This window comes from Centropristis striata, chromosome 10 (genome assembly GCF_030273125.1).
Source record: "Centropristis striata isolate RG_2023a ecotype Rhode Island chromosome 10, C.striata_1.0, whole genome shotgun sequence".
Classification (NCBI taxonomy): Eukaryota; Metazoa; Chordata; class Actinopteri; order Perciformes; family Serranidae; genus Centropristis; species Centropristis striata.
In genome coordinates, this window is record NC_081526.1 from 15,899,109 (window position 1) to 15,913,758 (window position 14,650).

The window sequence follows — 14,650 nt, forward strand, 5'->3', positions numbered from 1 at the left end:
TTTTATAACACTAGATATATAACAACGATTGCTTAAAAAATAATATCTGAAATATTAATTGTTTATTAAAACAGTTGCAGATTAATCAGTGTTAAATCCTGTAATATACATTTACAGGAGGTTTCAATTACTGGTAGAGTAACCTAAACAAACATTTCTGCAGTAAATACAGTTCTTGCTCATTGCTTTTTTCTGCAGAAGTTACTGGTCAGCTCGCAGAGTTTATGTTTTGCATGCAAAACATAATGGGCTTATAATTATGATTTACTCTCAGTGTTTAATCAAGCCAGTGTGTCAGAAAAATTAGGTTTTTATATCTATGATCTTCTGTATACATAAAATCACCTCATTGGTGACGACCAGCAGTATACAGTGCAGGGTTATTAGACCAAAGAATATACAAAATATGACAATTAATATTTAGTACAAGGACAATTTTACATTTGAGGCTTTAGTGCACTTTACTACCAACACATCTGTGCTTTTATTTCAGCAAACATTTGAATGCAGGGTCACACTTTTAGTGGATAATTATCCAAAGTGTTAAATCAAGGATTTAAGTATCTTTTTTTCCCCGCTAATAATAATCGCACAGAGAGGCAAGAGTCATCCAGCGCACACATTCAGCTACATGCGGAGGAGATATGGCTTGAAGGCTTAGCCTCTTGTTTTGAATGAACGATGCTGTGAAACTGGCATTGTGATAGGTGGATGTCAGGGATGTTTAACGGCGGTGATCCCTCTCTTCTCTCAGACTCTCTGACCCCTGAGATGGAGAGTGACCGCAGCAGTGGAAGAACAGATGCTGAAAGGACAATACAAGGTACAGGGGCTCAGATGAGACAATAAATCTCTCTCTCTTTCTCTGGCTCTCACTCTTGCTCTCTTTCTCTCTGCCCCCCCCCCCACCACCACCCCTACCAAACCACCCCCCTCTCGCTTCCTCTCTCGCTCTCCCTCACACACACACACTGCTTCAGTTTATGAACATTAGTGTTTCTGTGCCTGCTGTTCAGGCATACAGCTCACCATCTGGGCCACAGCACTAGGTCAAGATCATTGGTTTTCTGTAGAAATAATATTGTTCTTTTAGTTGACTTTTAGTGACTCGGATGCTTTTCAGACACAGATCTTTGTTGGAACTCACAATGCAGTTGATAAAAAAAAACAGTGGCACAGCTAAGTGAGAATGTCGCAGAGAAAGAACCAAAGAAATGGTTTGTTTACAGCTCAGGAAGCGTTAATGAGTCATAAAACCACAAAAAGCAGTGGAATCCCCCCTTTGATAGTAATAAACGGGGCAAATCAATCCATTTTATGAATAAGCCTTGTACATTTTTAATGGTTTGTTTGTTTGTTAGCCTTGGGGGTGCAGTATGTGTTTGGGGAAGGGCGCTCTAGTGATAACCTCTGTAGACTGTCTGCTATCTGTGTTTACCCAGATACAAGACACCTTGCAGAGGTTGAATATCCTCATTATTACTCGAACGTCTTCCTTTAATACGCCTCGGCTGCGTCTGCTCAGAACCGCCCTTATCAGTGGGAGAGGTCCCAATTTATCCGAGAAAATGCTCCGTGTAATTTGCTGTGAAAAGTGGAAAATATTCATCTTTGTATGCAAGAATAAGTTGGGCCCCTTTTAACTCTTTAATGTACGATTAGTCTACTTGAAGTGATATTTTTGTGAAAGGGCAAAAAAGAAAGAAAATGCACTAAGAGAAATGATGACTCCTCCTTAATTAAATGTCAGTCAGCCACTGCAGGGATCTGAAGCAGTTTGATGTCCAAAAAAAGGAAATCCATATGTCATCATTTAAATACAAAGATAACTTCCAGATACGGCGTAATTATAGCCCCCTATTTCATACCAAATTAGTATATTTAGCCACTTTCATTTCTTTACATATATATAAAGAGCTGGCCCTTTTGTACTGTAATTGTATCAAATTAAATGTTTTAAAGGGACAGCAGCTATTATCCTGCTTAAATGTACAGGCTTGGTTTAAATAAAGCGTTGTGTTTTTTTCCTTTTTTAATTTCCCTGTAAGAAGCAGTACAATGCAGACATATCATTTCTGCAGTCTCTCAATCACTGATCATCGCCTTGCAGAGTGGGATGAAGGAGGAAACTGAATAACAGGCTGCATTTTGTGTTTTTGTTCAATTAGAGAAGCATTTGTCTGCCACCCATGTCTCCTCTGCTCTACTCTGCAAGCCTCGCTGTATAATTAACCTCAAATGGCAAAAAATGATGTTGATAAATTACACAAGCAGAAGGGGAAAAAACAAGCCTATCACTCGCATGAAAGCCGAGAGAAATGTGTGGGTATATTCTCAACTCCAAACTCAGGGAGGCGAATGGAGAGAGAGAGGGAGAGGGAAAAAAAATAATGAGGGCATAATTTTAGAGAACTAATTATTTCTATTTGTCTTTTGTCACACTTCTCTAATTCTGCGATATTAACACAGTCTGTGTTTATTAATTGCTTTTACAGTGTTTTGAATCGGGTCCAAGAGGGAACGTGGCTCTTTTCACAGGCAGGCGAGCTACTGGGACTGCACCTCACCAGTACTGCCTGGCAACGGTGCACATGCGAATATCGTCCCCCAGTATCTCCTCTGGTTCCCTGCCGCTTGCCACTCGATGTGTTCGGCAAGTTTACACGACCCTGTGCACAGAGATAAAGTTCTTTGTTGCAAGATTAAACATCAAAACAGTTAAAGTGAAATTAAAATTAAATGAATGAATGTCACTGAAGCAAAAAAGACTGTAATTAATGGATCCCTTAATTGTCTTCATAAAATATTTGCATGGGCATAATTTGCATAATTTACATGTATTAATTAATCTTTCAAAGGAATTTTATGCTGAGAGAAGCCAAAAATTCCCTTTGTTTTATTTAGCATCTAATGAAATATTTATTCTCTTTAATGAACTTTTCATCTTGATTTGAATATAAAAATACTAAAGTTTTAACATATTTTAATGAGACGCTCGTTCATAAAACAACGTGTCAAGACGTCACAGATTTTTCTCGTCGCGTATGTAAAGCAGATGTTTCAACATTTGCACTAATATTGGAGATGATTTGAGATATTTGCTTATCAGACCTGCTCGCTCACCCCCTCGCCTTTCATGATAATTCCATCTATTAGAAGTAAAACGCTGCAATATCTAACCTGCTCCCGACGACGTATTAAAATGTCGTCATCCGTCAAATCATCAAATCGTTTTCATTAACACCCCTACAAACTGCTCCGACCGGGCAGGCAGGTAGACAGACTGTGAGGTGAGCATGTGATGTTTCATCTGCTCTTGTTATGAGAGGCGTGTACGTGTGTGTGTGTGTGTGTGTGTGTGTGTGTGTGTGTGTGTGTGTGTGTGTGTGTGTGTGTGTGTGTGTCAACTCGTGTATCCCAGCCCACACTCTTAGCACTCTCCGGCCCCCTCCTCGGCTGTCTGTTCTTCATAGCGCTGCATTCATGCTGTAATGACTTTTACACAGAACTCGGTGGTTGTTGCTTGAATAGAGGCAGCCATAGTGCAATGCCTTTGAGACCTACGGCAGTGCTGGGTAATTAGCCTGTGTGTTTGTTCACCCCCCTTCCTCCCAAACACACACATACTGTACACACACACACACACACACACACACACACACACACACACACACAACAAGCCTTTGTTGTCTCCTTCTCCATGCACGATAATGCATAAAACACAGCCTAATAGGGAGAACTGGACTAATTGATAAAATATTGATAATGTAATGAGTACAGATTTTAAATTAAGCAAAATTCTTTTTGGTAAAATAAGACAAAAAGTGGCTTTTTAATTATAGAAAAATAACCTGATACTTTAAGTGTGGCTCCCAGGAGGAGCAAATGCACTTCCAGACATTGTAACCAGGTGTATTCTCCGAGTCTCTGCAGACTAGGAGTCAAGCGATGTCTCTGATGTCCTGCGCGGCTTGTGTCATGTCCAACAACTTGCGCTGCTAAATGTCTTTGTGTGCGTTTCTCTTTAACATTGAATTATTTAGGCGCGCTGCCATAGAGAGGTGCGCTTCTTAAAGGCATTACTGTAGCGTTCTTCCAGCAGAGGAAATGTGAAGGTAATAAACGTCAAACATGCTCCTGAGCTGTGCCTAACAGATGCTTTTACCAGCTCAGCGTCAGAGCAGCACTGCTCGCTCAGGCGAACACTCAGACAAGAGTGTTTCGCTGGAAAATGGACAAAGCTCGTTAGGTTGGAGGTGTCTGGAGATAACGCGGCAGAGGAATGTCTGCCGTTTTCAATAAACACTATTTCCATGGAGGAAATGTCACTTAGAGAGTACTTTACATCATGAGTGCAGTATTATGTTCAAACAAGCGTATCAGTAGAGATGTCTTAAACACATGTGGCATACAATTCTGATGCCCCGAGTGTGCTTATCATAGCTGCTTTTACAGTGATAGTAATAAAACATGCATGTAACAGTGTAATTATATTTGCACTGATGTCCTGTATATGATCTTAAATACAGAGCCACAACTATTTTGGGTATTTTATTTCTCCCTGACACCATTGCATGTTTTAATTCATTATATTCATTGCAAATGAAGTGACTGTACGTGATATTTAATCATATTTGTCATGGTTTCTAGCTTAATCTGTTACTTAAATCGGGTTTCTGAATCCATACTAACACCGCTGAAAGTGAAAGACTCGAGGGCAACATTTTTGAAGTTACGTTTCATCAACAATCACATCCTGAATAGTGCATTTGCGTCAGCAGGATGTTAGCTGTTGGCTAATCCTTGGCTCCTGTGTGTCCTCTGTTGCAGATGGAAGACTGTTCCTGAAAACCACAGTGATGTACTGATAAGGCCGTGAGGAGCTGGAGGAAATAAAAATTTCAGAAAAAAAAGGAGAAAAAAAATGAAAGAAAAGAAAACCCATGAAGATTCTCAAGAGCCCTTATCCAGGCTGATTTAGTAGAGGAAAGAAGTCAAGCTGCTTGTAGAAGTTCAATGGAAATGCTGTGTTCACCCAAATGCTGGAGGAGGTTGTGTCTGAATGTAGAATAAGAAGTCTTTTTCTCACAGAGGCCAACGTTTGATAGTTTGATAGAGCAGGTTTTGACATAGCGGGGTTGGCCCACGTGAAGGATAAACATTATATATTGAGCACAGTAAAAATGTACCCATGGTACACTGTTGGTAATAACGCATAAATTCACAGCACTGAAGATTTTTATACTGTATCTCAGCCAGCGAGAAAGCTTCGAAAAAGAAATTCGACTGAAGTTTTGTTTTGTATTTCAAATTGAATTTTGAGAAGCTAAAAACGACACGTGGAGATGAACCTTGCGAGGAGAAAAAAAATGTGAATCTATCCATGTGTTCATCAAAAGAGAAGACTGATGTTTGATTTTCATGTTTTCTAAATTAGATGACAATACAATCAAGTTTCATTTTTACCATTGTTGTATATACAAGATCTGATGATAATGATAGGAAAACTCACTCTGTCGAACCCGAGTGGATTGATAAGGTATGTGTATATAACGTTAAGAGGTATTGTGTATGCAGTAGAGCTATTAGGCAAACAATACCACCATTTATATAAACCTACAGTTTTGTTTTGTTCTATTTCTGAGCCATCATTCTTTCCTATAGCTGCCATTTTGGTGAGAAAGCATGCAGGCATGTAAATGTTTGTCCTGGAATTATGATATTTAATAAATCCTATATTGTGCTGAACAAATACTAGGGTTGACTCACTCAAGCCCAGATGATTTTGAAAACATAATTATCAAACATTTCACTTTCAAAATGAAGACTTTTGCTGTCAATAGTACTGTAATCTTTGTAACAGAGGTAATATTTCTTGGAATTTACTGTACATTTTTTGTCATGAGACACACTCAAAAATCAGCGCCTCTCGATGCTTTTTTTAAGAAAAAAACCCAACTAATTCTGATCACGTGTCATGACACAAGTTTTCGAGACTGAATGCCATTTAATTGCATCAAATCCCTGTTGAACGTACACGAATACACTTCTTTTCTTTTTTAAAGTGTTTCATGATATCCTGATGAGAAAAGAAAAAAAACATAAGTTATAATTTTCCTGTTACTTTCCCTAAAGACTTTTGAATTTTTGGTGCTGAAACACCTGTGTATATTCTCTAGACATAAGCTGATGTCAGTCCTTTTAACTGCAAAACAGTTTAGACCTTATGTGTTACAATCAGGAGAGGAGGAAGTGTCCCATGTTCACGATGTGTTTGTTCTTTTTGTTCTCAATGGAGTGTCTAGGTCTGTTGTCACTGATAACTTATATAGCTTCTCGAATCATCTCTTCATTGTACTTCAAATTCAAATAAAGTTAACATGTTGATGATAAACTATGTGAGTTAAATATGTTGCCCAAACACACTTCTCTGTCTGTTGAGTGTTTTTGAGAAAATTCACACATTTAACATTCCAGATACCGAAAAACAGCAAAACATGCAACATACAAATGTAAGAGAGTGTTGGGAGCAGCTCCTTTCTTTTTATTTTTTATTTTTTATCCTGAATTATCATTGTGTTTTTGGCGTATTTTGAAACCTTTACAATCAACCCTCAGTCTTATTATAACTCATTTTTATGTATTATGTATGGCCTAAAATAAAATAAAAACATTGCAGGTATACTGTAGAAAAATAAATGAGCATATTGTTCTTCACTTCAAAAATGTATGAGTAATCAAATGATAAAATTATCTTGTGTAACCTTTCCTTTTCACTGAGCGTGGATGTGAGAGCGTGTGTGTTTACCCTTTGACTTGCATGTGTGAGTGTGTTTTTAAAAAAAAAAATGCGTAGGCTAATCCTATATAAGCTATGTAAATGAGGGTGTGACCAAGCTCACTGTAAATAAATGATTTCATGTGTACTTTGAAGTGTATGACACTAATTCACAATATATCACCATAAAATAAACAGCAGTCCTTTAAGCAGTTGAATGCACCGCAGGGTCATGAATCATAATATTCACTTTATCTCAGCTTTGTTAAGAAATTAAGAAGCTGTTCTGTTAACGTGTCAAATTATTCTGTTTTGTAAATGTGACATTGTCAGTTTTTTTATGGCATTTCATACATTTTTCTTTGTGTATGTTTTTAATTATATTCTGTGCTGACTGTTCTTGAGTGACATTATTTGTTTTGCTTTCGAGACACAATCCGCAGGGATCATTTCAGAACAACTGTAACAGGTACGGCTCTTAAAATGCATAAAAAAAATACGAAATCGACATTGAGAGACAAATTTCTCTAGTAAGCAATTCTGAGTGAAATGTGTTGACACAGCATGCTTGGCCCATTCCCATTTTGCATGCTTTTTAAAGCATGGCCGTAACACAGCCACAGAGATGAATAATTGACTGATTGCTGCATAATTCAATGCTGCATTGTAAAAATTCAAGGCCTGAAATATTTCAAGCTTTTTTTATTTTTTTATAAAAAATGAGGTTAAAGTTTCAATCAACCTTGAAAGAACAATATGACACACAATGGGCAATCAATCACGAAGCCATGCTTCTCGTTGAGTTCAGCCTCACGCTGACTGTCGCAGCTCCTCTCGAAACTTAAGCTCACTGTGGAGTGAAAGAAACTCTGACATTACGTCCACTTTGTTCATTTAATGACTCAATCGTTCTCTCCTTTTTTCTTTTTTTTTTTGCTGCAGTGAGAGATTCACTCTGCTCGCCTCCAATGAGCTTGTGAGACATGGGCTGTTTGTGCAGCTATTACTCAGATATTCTGTTTATTTCTCTATCTGATGCCTTTTTTCTGCACCGGCATCTGAGAGAAGAGGCCCCGCAGCTACATGTTTCATATCACTGCACATTTTGTAATAAATTCAATTCAGTACAAATATGACCATGAGGCACGAAGACTTTAAATACCAAATGTGCATTATAGCTGTGTTGTTACATTCCACTTCACTGTAGTGTGGAAAGCACAGTGCTGATTGTACATTCAAAGCCGTGTGAGCCGTGTGCTTTTATTTACATGGCTTGACGTGGAGACGTGCTCATGAAGACATCATCCAGACGTGATTATTCCGCATGATCCTGCCTCTTATTTCACTGTTGGATTGCCTAACATCACTTTGCACATTGTTTTGTGCGTGCTTGACCAGCTGAAGAAATGTGTTCATCCTGACTGCTGCTGCTGACAGATTTTTTTTACTTTAAAAGTTTCACAAGAGAGAAATGAAGTTGTATTTTAGCATAATGTCAACTGCATTGTTAAGCTCACCCGAGCTAATTCCTCACTCATTGTGACGACCAGGAGATGGCCATTTAGTGAAAGCAGTAATATTGCATGTCTCTTGATAACTGAGTGGTGCCCTGAGTCAGTGGAGAGACATTAGGAAGGTGCAGGCTGATCGTCTGAAAGATAGGACTAATGTCACCTAATCAGATAGACCATTATGTATTAGTGAAACTACAAAACAGTTTTATCTGACAAGGGCCAGGCCACATTACCTAAATTAACATTTTGCAAGCGTGAACATGGAAGACCACAGAGGCGAGGGGAGGGCTAGGACTGCGGCCTGCGCTTAGACATTCGGCAGTAATTATTAATTTATGATTGTCTCTGGTCTTAATGAAAATGAAAGCCAGGAAAGAGAACAGGGAGGGATAATGTGGCGTGAAATTGAGTTTCATTTGTACAGGGTCCACCTTTTAACTCTGCGCTTCTTAGGCGGAAATGGAGCCGAGCGCTTCCATCTCTCTCTCTAGAGAATGTATTTCAGTTTTTTTTTTTATCATGCTCTCTCTCCTTTCAGTCAAAGCGTGTTCATATCCTCTCATCCTTTTGTGATGTGTGGGGCCAACACGCCCTTTAACATCTCCATTACTCTCATAAGGCCTTTTCAAAATGACATAAGGCGCTTTGATGTCTGATAACTATGTCAACAAGTTTCTTGAATGGAAATGTCTCGGCACAGTGCTTCTTTAATGTCAACAAGGCAGCGCAGAAAGGTCTCGGACCAGGTTGGCATGTGAGAGGCCCTAAGAGAGGTAGATTGATTTACACAAGCTGGTATGAAGTATAATGCCCTGTTGATATAATACAAGATGCTGGCTTGTGTCGTGCCAATTTAAGGCGCAATCTTGTGAAATACTGAAGTGATGATGTGTTTATCAGGAATGATGGAGGTGACAAAGGTCTTTAAAAAAACAAATGCAGAGGTGATGGGAATGAGGTGATTAATATATAATTTTGTGATGATTTATTTTAACAGTTATTCTAAATATTTTAATACTGCCTACTGTTTTACAGTGATTGTTAAACTGTGGACCAGGGCTCAAGGCAGTAACATTTTGTGCGCCCCGAAATGCATGCATTGTATTTTTTTTTTGTACTTGTAGAGCTACTGGTTGCATGGCAAATGTGTCCTCATTGCAAGTTCTGTTCAGTAAAGTAGCTATTTCAATAGATAGCTTGCGACTGCATGTAGTATGTGTGTGTGCAGTACTCTTTATGGCCACCTGGTGGCAGTGAAAACAAGCTTGCATAAACACTGACATACTGTGTTATTTTCCAAGTTGATTTGACAAACTCATTTTCAAACAGTTAAATTCACCTGACAGACACGGATTAACAAAAGCATTCATTTAAAATGATTTTTCTGTCCACATGACAAATTTAAGTCCAATATTCCAATATCGTACTTTTAGCTCTGTTTTTGGTCATCACCCCCATCCCTGAAGAAAATGTCTGGGGTTTTTTAGCTGCTATATGCTACATTTAACAGCTAGTTGCTAACTCTTTCTGTAATTTCCTAGCTAGCATAAAGGTGGGTTTTGCTAGCTTCCTAGCTTTAAACCTGTCAGTTGTTGCTGAAAAGGAAAGTGTTATTCACGCTACATCTAGTTGTGTTTTTCAATTCTGATGTAATAGCTGAAAGTTAACATTAGCTAATGTAACGTTAACTTGATAACTAACCATGGCTTTGTTGACTACACATTTAGCTACTTTAGCTATAAGTTACATGGTGAATTCAATAGTGTGTTAGCCCAACGTATATCTTTTAAAACTAGTCAAATCTGCAGAGCCCATGGTTTTTGGGGGGGCATTTGTGAATTACTCTAGTGAGGCTACCCAGTGCTGTTATTCATGGTCAAGACAGTAAAACTAAAATAAGGCACTTAGTTTTTAGCTGGATGGATTTTTAAAATATCATATCAATATATGAGATCTCTATTGGATTACTGTGTTGTAAAACGACATAAAATTAATGAAAAAAATGAAACTGATTGACAGAAAAAATAATAGCGAACACAAAGGGTTGTTACAATATCAATAACTTACATTGCTCTCACAATAATCTCGTTGTCATTTTTTTAAATTAGCTGCAACCACAAAGGCTCTTTATGCCATGATACATCAATACAGTATTAGACTTTGAAGACGCTTCAAATCTGAAGTGGCGTCTGTAAGCTTTCACAAAATTACTCACAGCACAGGAGTATCCAAATCACCAGGGTTGGTTATATTAAGTCAATTACATTTTTACAATTGTGAGCGAGGGATGGTTAATTTAGTTTGACCCAGGAGCCCCCGACACTCCCCCAGATAGCAGATGGATGAGACGAGTGACCACAGGCGTGAGGGAGTGTGTGTCTGAGTGTGTGTGAGCCCGCTGGATTAGTCTTCATTTGGTGCCTGTGTCATAAGGGAGGGGAAGACTGAACACTGTGTGGCAGAGCAAAGAAAACACACAGGGTCAGTCGAACACACACAAACACAAGCGCACGCTATTAACCTCCCCCCCAGCTCATCAACTTTATTTTGCAATCTTCCCTCAGAACCATTAGAATACCCTGAAGAAATGACTTTCCAATTAAAGGGGATCTAGAAGAAGAGTTTTTTTTTCTTTTTCTTTTTTCTATCTCCGGCTCCTGGAGTTCTTTATTCCAATAATTTAAATTGGAATTGATTTTTCAATTTACCCGCTGACTGCTACGGACACAGAGCACAGGGCCAAATAGAGCTACGTCTCCAGAATGTTTGTCATGACAGCCCGCTACATGTAAATTTGCACAGGCAGCCTAAATAGCAATATATTTCCTCCTGTGAGAACAATCAGGCAGGACGACACATTTAGACCTTTCCGATTAGCATAAGGTATTTATGTCTCACTTTCTAGAAAATTTCCTCTGATTTTAGATCAGCACTTATTAGCCAAGGGAACCACTTTTATTTATTTATGAAAACAAGCAAAAGTCACATTAACCATAGCAGTTTTTTTTATTAGACAGACTGCTAGTAGATGTTGTGTTTATGGGCTTTTCATCACTCAAGCCAAACTTTACTATTACACAACATTTCACACGTTGTCTTATAGCAGGAGGAAACAGTAGTCTTTCCCAGTGAGGGAGCCAGGGCCTCACATGTTTAAGTTTGACAAACTATGCCTATGAACTCGGCAACAACAGCAGCTCCAGCTGCGTTCTAATGAGCCTTTATTGTGTCTCTACTGCAGCGAGCGCTTTGCAGAGCCTCCTTCAAAGCTAACCAGATTCTACTCGAGCTGTTTTACAGATGCGTCTAGAAATCCGAGGCCGTTCTTCTGTGGACGAATGGTTCTGTCTTTTGCTCCTGACAGCTGCGCGGGCTTGTTGTTCGCTCTCTCCTGAGTTGTTTTAATAAAGTTGTGCTGCAGGAGTAGTGAGAGAAGATTAATGGACGCACAGGAAGTGTGGCAGTTGTGAGAGGATGCAGGACAGAGCGGGCCAGCAGCCATCTGTTCCCTCTCCTTTACAGCTCTCTTAATGGAGAAACAAACCAAACAACATGGATCTGAGCCCTGCAGACAGACACGCACGCACACACACACACGCACACCTCAGTCGCACACAGCTAAACACAAAACATCACTTTATGTGACAGAGATGAGAGCTAGGCTTTTGTCATTGTATTCCCCCTTGTTGGATGTGTGTGCGTGTGTGTGTGTGTGTGTGTGTGTGCTTTTTTTCTCTACCTTTCAGCGAAATAAAGTTGGGTGTGAGCCACGGCTGTGAGATTTAGATGAAAGACACAGCCTGGATGGAACGTGATTAAGAGATATGTTCTTGAGGCAAAACAGGACTTGGCATTTGCTGAGACAAAACCTAATCAAATTAAAGCAAAACATGGCCATTGTTGTGGAGTGTGTTCTCTGCTTGTGTCACGTTTGAAATGAAACACTGTAAAATAGATATGGGCTTGTGTCTGCGCAGCATCACCAACACTGTGGTTTTTATTCAGATTTACACAGAGGCTCTGACTAATGACGGTTGTGCCCAATGATGCCTAAAGCGCTTTATAGAGCTGTCTGGGTTATAAAAAATGTTTACTATGATGGAGCTGAATGGCTCGCTGAAAGAGTATTATTGTTTACAAGTTATTGTTTCAGATTAATTCACTCAGCAGAATTGTTAAATTCTCTATCTAACAGGCATGGCCACCTCTGGTTCATTCTCCCGTCAGTAAGTGTTTGCCGTTCCTCCTCCTGTGAGTTCCCCGCTCTTTACTGGTGCTCCGTATTTATTATTAGCCTATAATGAAATCTATAGTCCAACTGTTTCTCATTTTGTTTGTTTTGAATGAGCGCAGACCATGTCACGTTAAATGACAACATGCATCGTCTCCCTCTTTCTCCCAGTGAAGACATCTGTATGACATGATGAAGTTTCCTCTCTGAGTATCAATCCTGTAATTGAGCTCAGGGAGAGGAGACGTGATGTGCACACAGAGGAAGTGAAAAGGCCTCTCTCGCTCTCCCCTCCATCCCTTCTTCCCTCTCTCTCACGCACACACAGGCTCACACTGTGTCCTCCTTTTTCCCCCATGCACACTCTTCCTCTCTACCTGCTTTTACATTAAATTTGTCAGTCAGCTCTCTTTAGATGCACATCAGCTGAAATGAGTGCATTAGCATTAGCTGCCATAATATCACTCACTGTTCAGGACACACACACACACATACACACACGCACTGCACAATGGCCCAGGCCTCGGCACAGAAGAGAGACACAAGTGCAGTCTCGTAATTGTGTCTTCACAAGCTTTTCACAACGCTACATCCTGAGTGAGACAGCGTCCTGGAGCTACAATGTCTTTACTCATGTCTCTTTATCCGTCTTGTAATGTTGCTTTCTTACGATACCGTGGATCATGAGGAAACTAAAGTGAGACCGGATTAAATATTAACGCAACCTGACACAGTCCCCACCGGAGCTCCTATTCCACTTCACATGATACAATTAAAAACATTCCCACATGCATTGAGCGGGACACTTGTCAAGAACACGCTGCTTTGCAGACTTAAAATAAATCTTATACTAATCTATGGAGAACCTGACAAGGAGGAGGCCAAGGTTTCCATGCAGGCACTTAGCTGAGTAGAGAGTTGGAAAAAAAAAAGAGAGAGATGAGGGCCTTACATTATTTATACGTGCTAATGGTGGCTGTCTGTGTGTGTGAATCAGCAACAGAACAATCTGCTAAAATAGACACACAGCTGTAATCAAGGCCATACATTTCCTCTTCTTCTCCTGTTCTCTGCTAACTGCGGGGTCAATTGGAGTCAGTTTAGTAGCATTTGAAACTCTTGCAGTAGATTATCTGCTTTTAATGGAGACTAAAGACAATGCAGGAGTAGATTGCAATTGCCAAAGGAAAAGATTACCTCCGCAAAGCCATCCTGTACACAAGGAATACCTCACACAGTTCTATAAGATATCACCGTACGCCGATAAGAACAATAGCTCATGTGCTTAACCTAGTTTTGTCCGCAAAAGGAATCCATTAGTCTTATTGTGCAGCCCTTAAGCTCAGCGTCACAGGGGGGAACCCACTGTTGCGCCGCTACATCCACACACATGTGCCTCTCATTTCCTATGGCAGTCCAGAAGTATCCTTCAACATCCTATTGTAAAGTTTACCAGGGGAGAGGTTCAGTGTATTAAAGTGCCCTGAGAGAAACGCTAAATGATGTAAATGCAGGCAGCTGCTTGTTGCTAATGCCGTACAGTAGACGAGGAGGCCCAGGCGAGGCTGGATGTGTACAGTATCTATATAACATTATGGGCTCTCTTTCATGTCCTCGTGCTCTCTAATGGGAACAATATGAAGACTAATGGTATAGTAAAAGTGTACGGAACAGTGCTGCAAAACGCAAACTGCCACATTTTCTTGTTGTGTTCCGGTGGCAAAAAATTCTTAAAAATGTGTGTTTAAGCTGTGAAAATATTACCATCACTTCAACAACACTTGATACATACTAGCTTTTACCAACATTTTGTGTCTTACATACCACCAAAGGCCCTCATTCAAATACCTGTCATGTTCAAAATATGTTCATTTTGATTGAAATCGTATCGTGATGAAATCATATATTGAGATAAAGCGATGATGTCATCTAAATTGATATAACGAGCACATACACGTCGCCCATAAAGTTGGAATAAAATATATATTTTTTTACCTCTTTCCATGAAATGATTTTGACAATGTGATTTATTATTGACATATAAAGTGTATATCTTCTCAAAACTTTATTAATCAATCTCTTCCAAATATTGTGTCTGAAAAGAAAGTTATTTCAGCTTTATGGGCG

At 39.5% G+C, this 14,650-nt stretch overlaps 1 protein-coding gene across 9 annotated transcripts in view; it reads left to right on the forward strand.

Annotated features, from left to right (window-relative positions):
• dachd (dachshund d) overlaps positions 1-6,926 on the forward strand; it is a 98,770-nt gene extending 91,844 nt beyond the window's left edge. For all 9 annotated transcript variants that reach the window (XM_059342849.1, XM_059342855.1, XM_059342857.1 and 6 more), the window contains 2 exons: positions 755-823; positions 4,831-6,926. In XM_059342849.1, the coding sequence (XP_059198832.1) occupies positions 755-823; positions 4,831-4,868 (107 nt within the window). In that variant the 3' untranslated portion in view covers positions 4,869-6,926. The remainder of the gene's footprint in view (positions 1-754; positions 824-4,830) is intronic.
• The last annotated feature ends 7,724 nt before the right edge of the window (positions 6,927-14,650 follow it).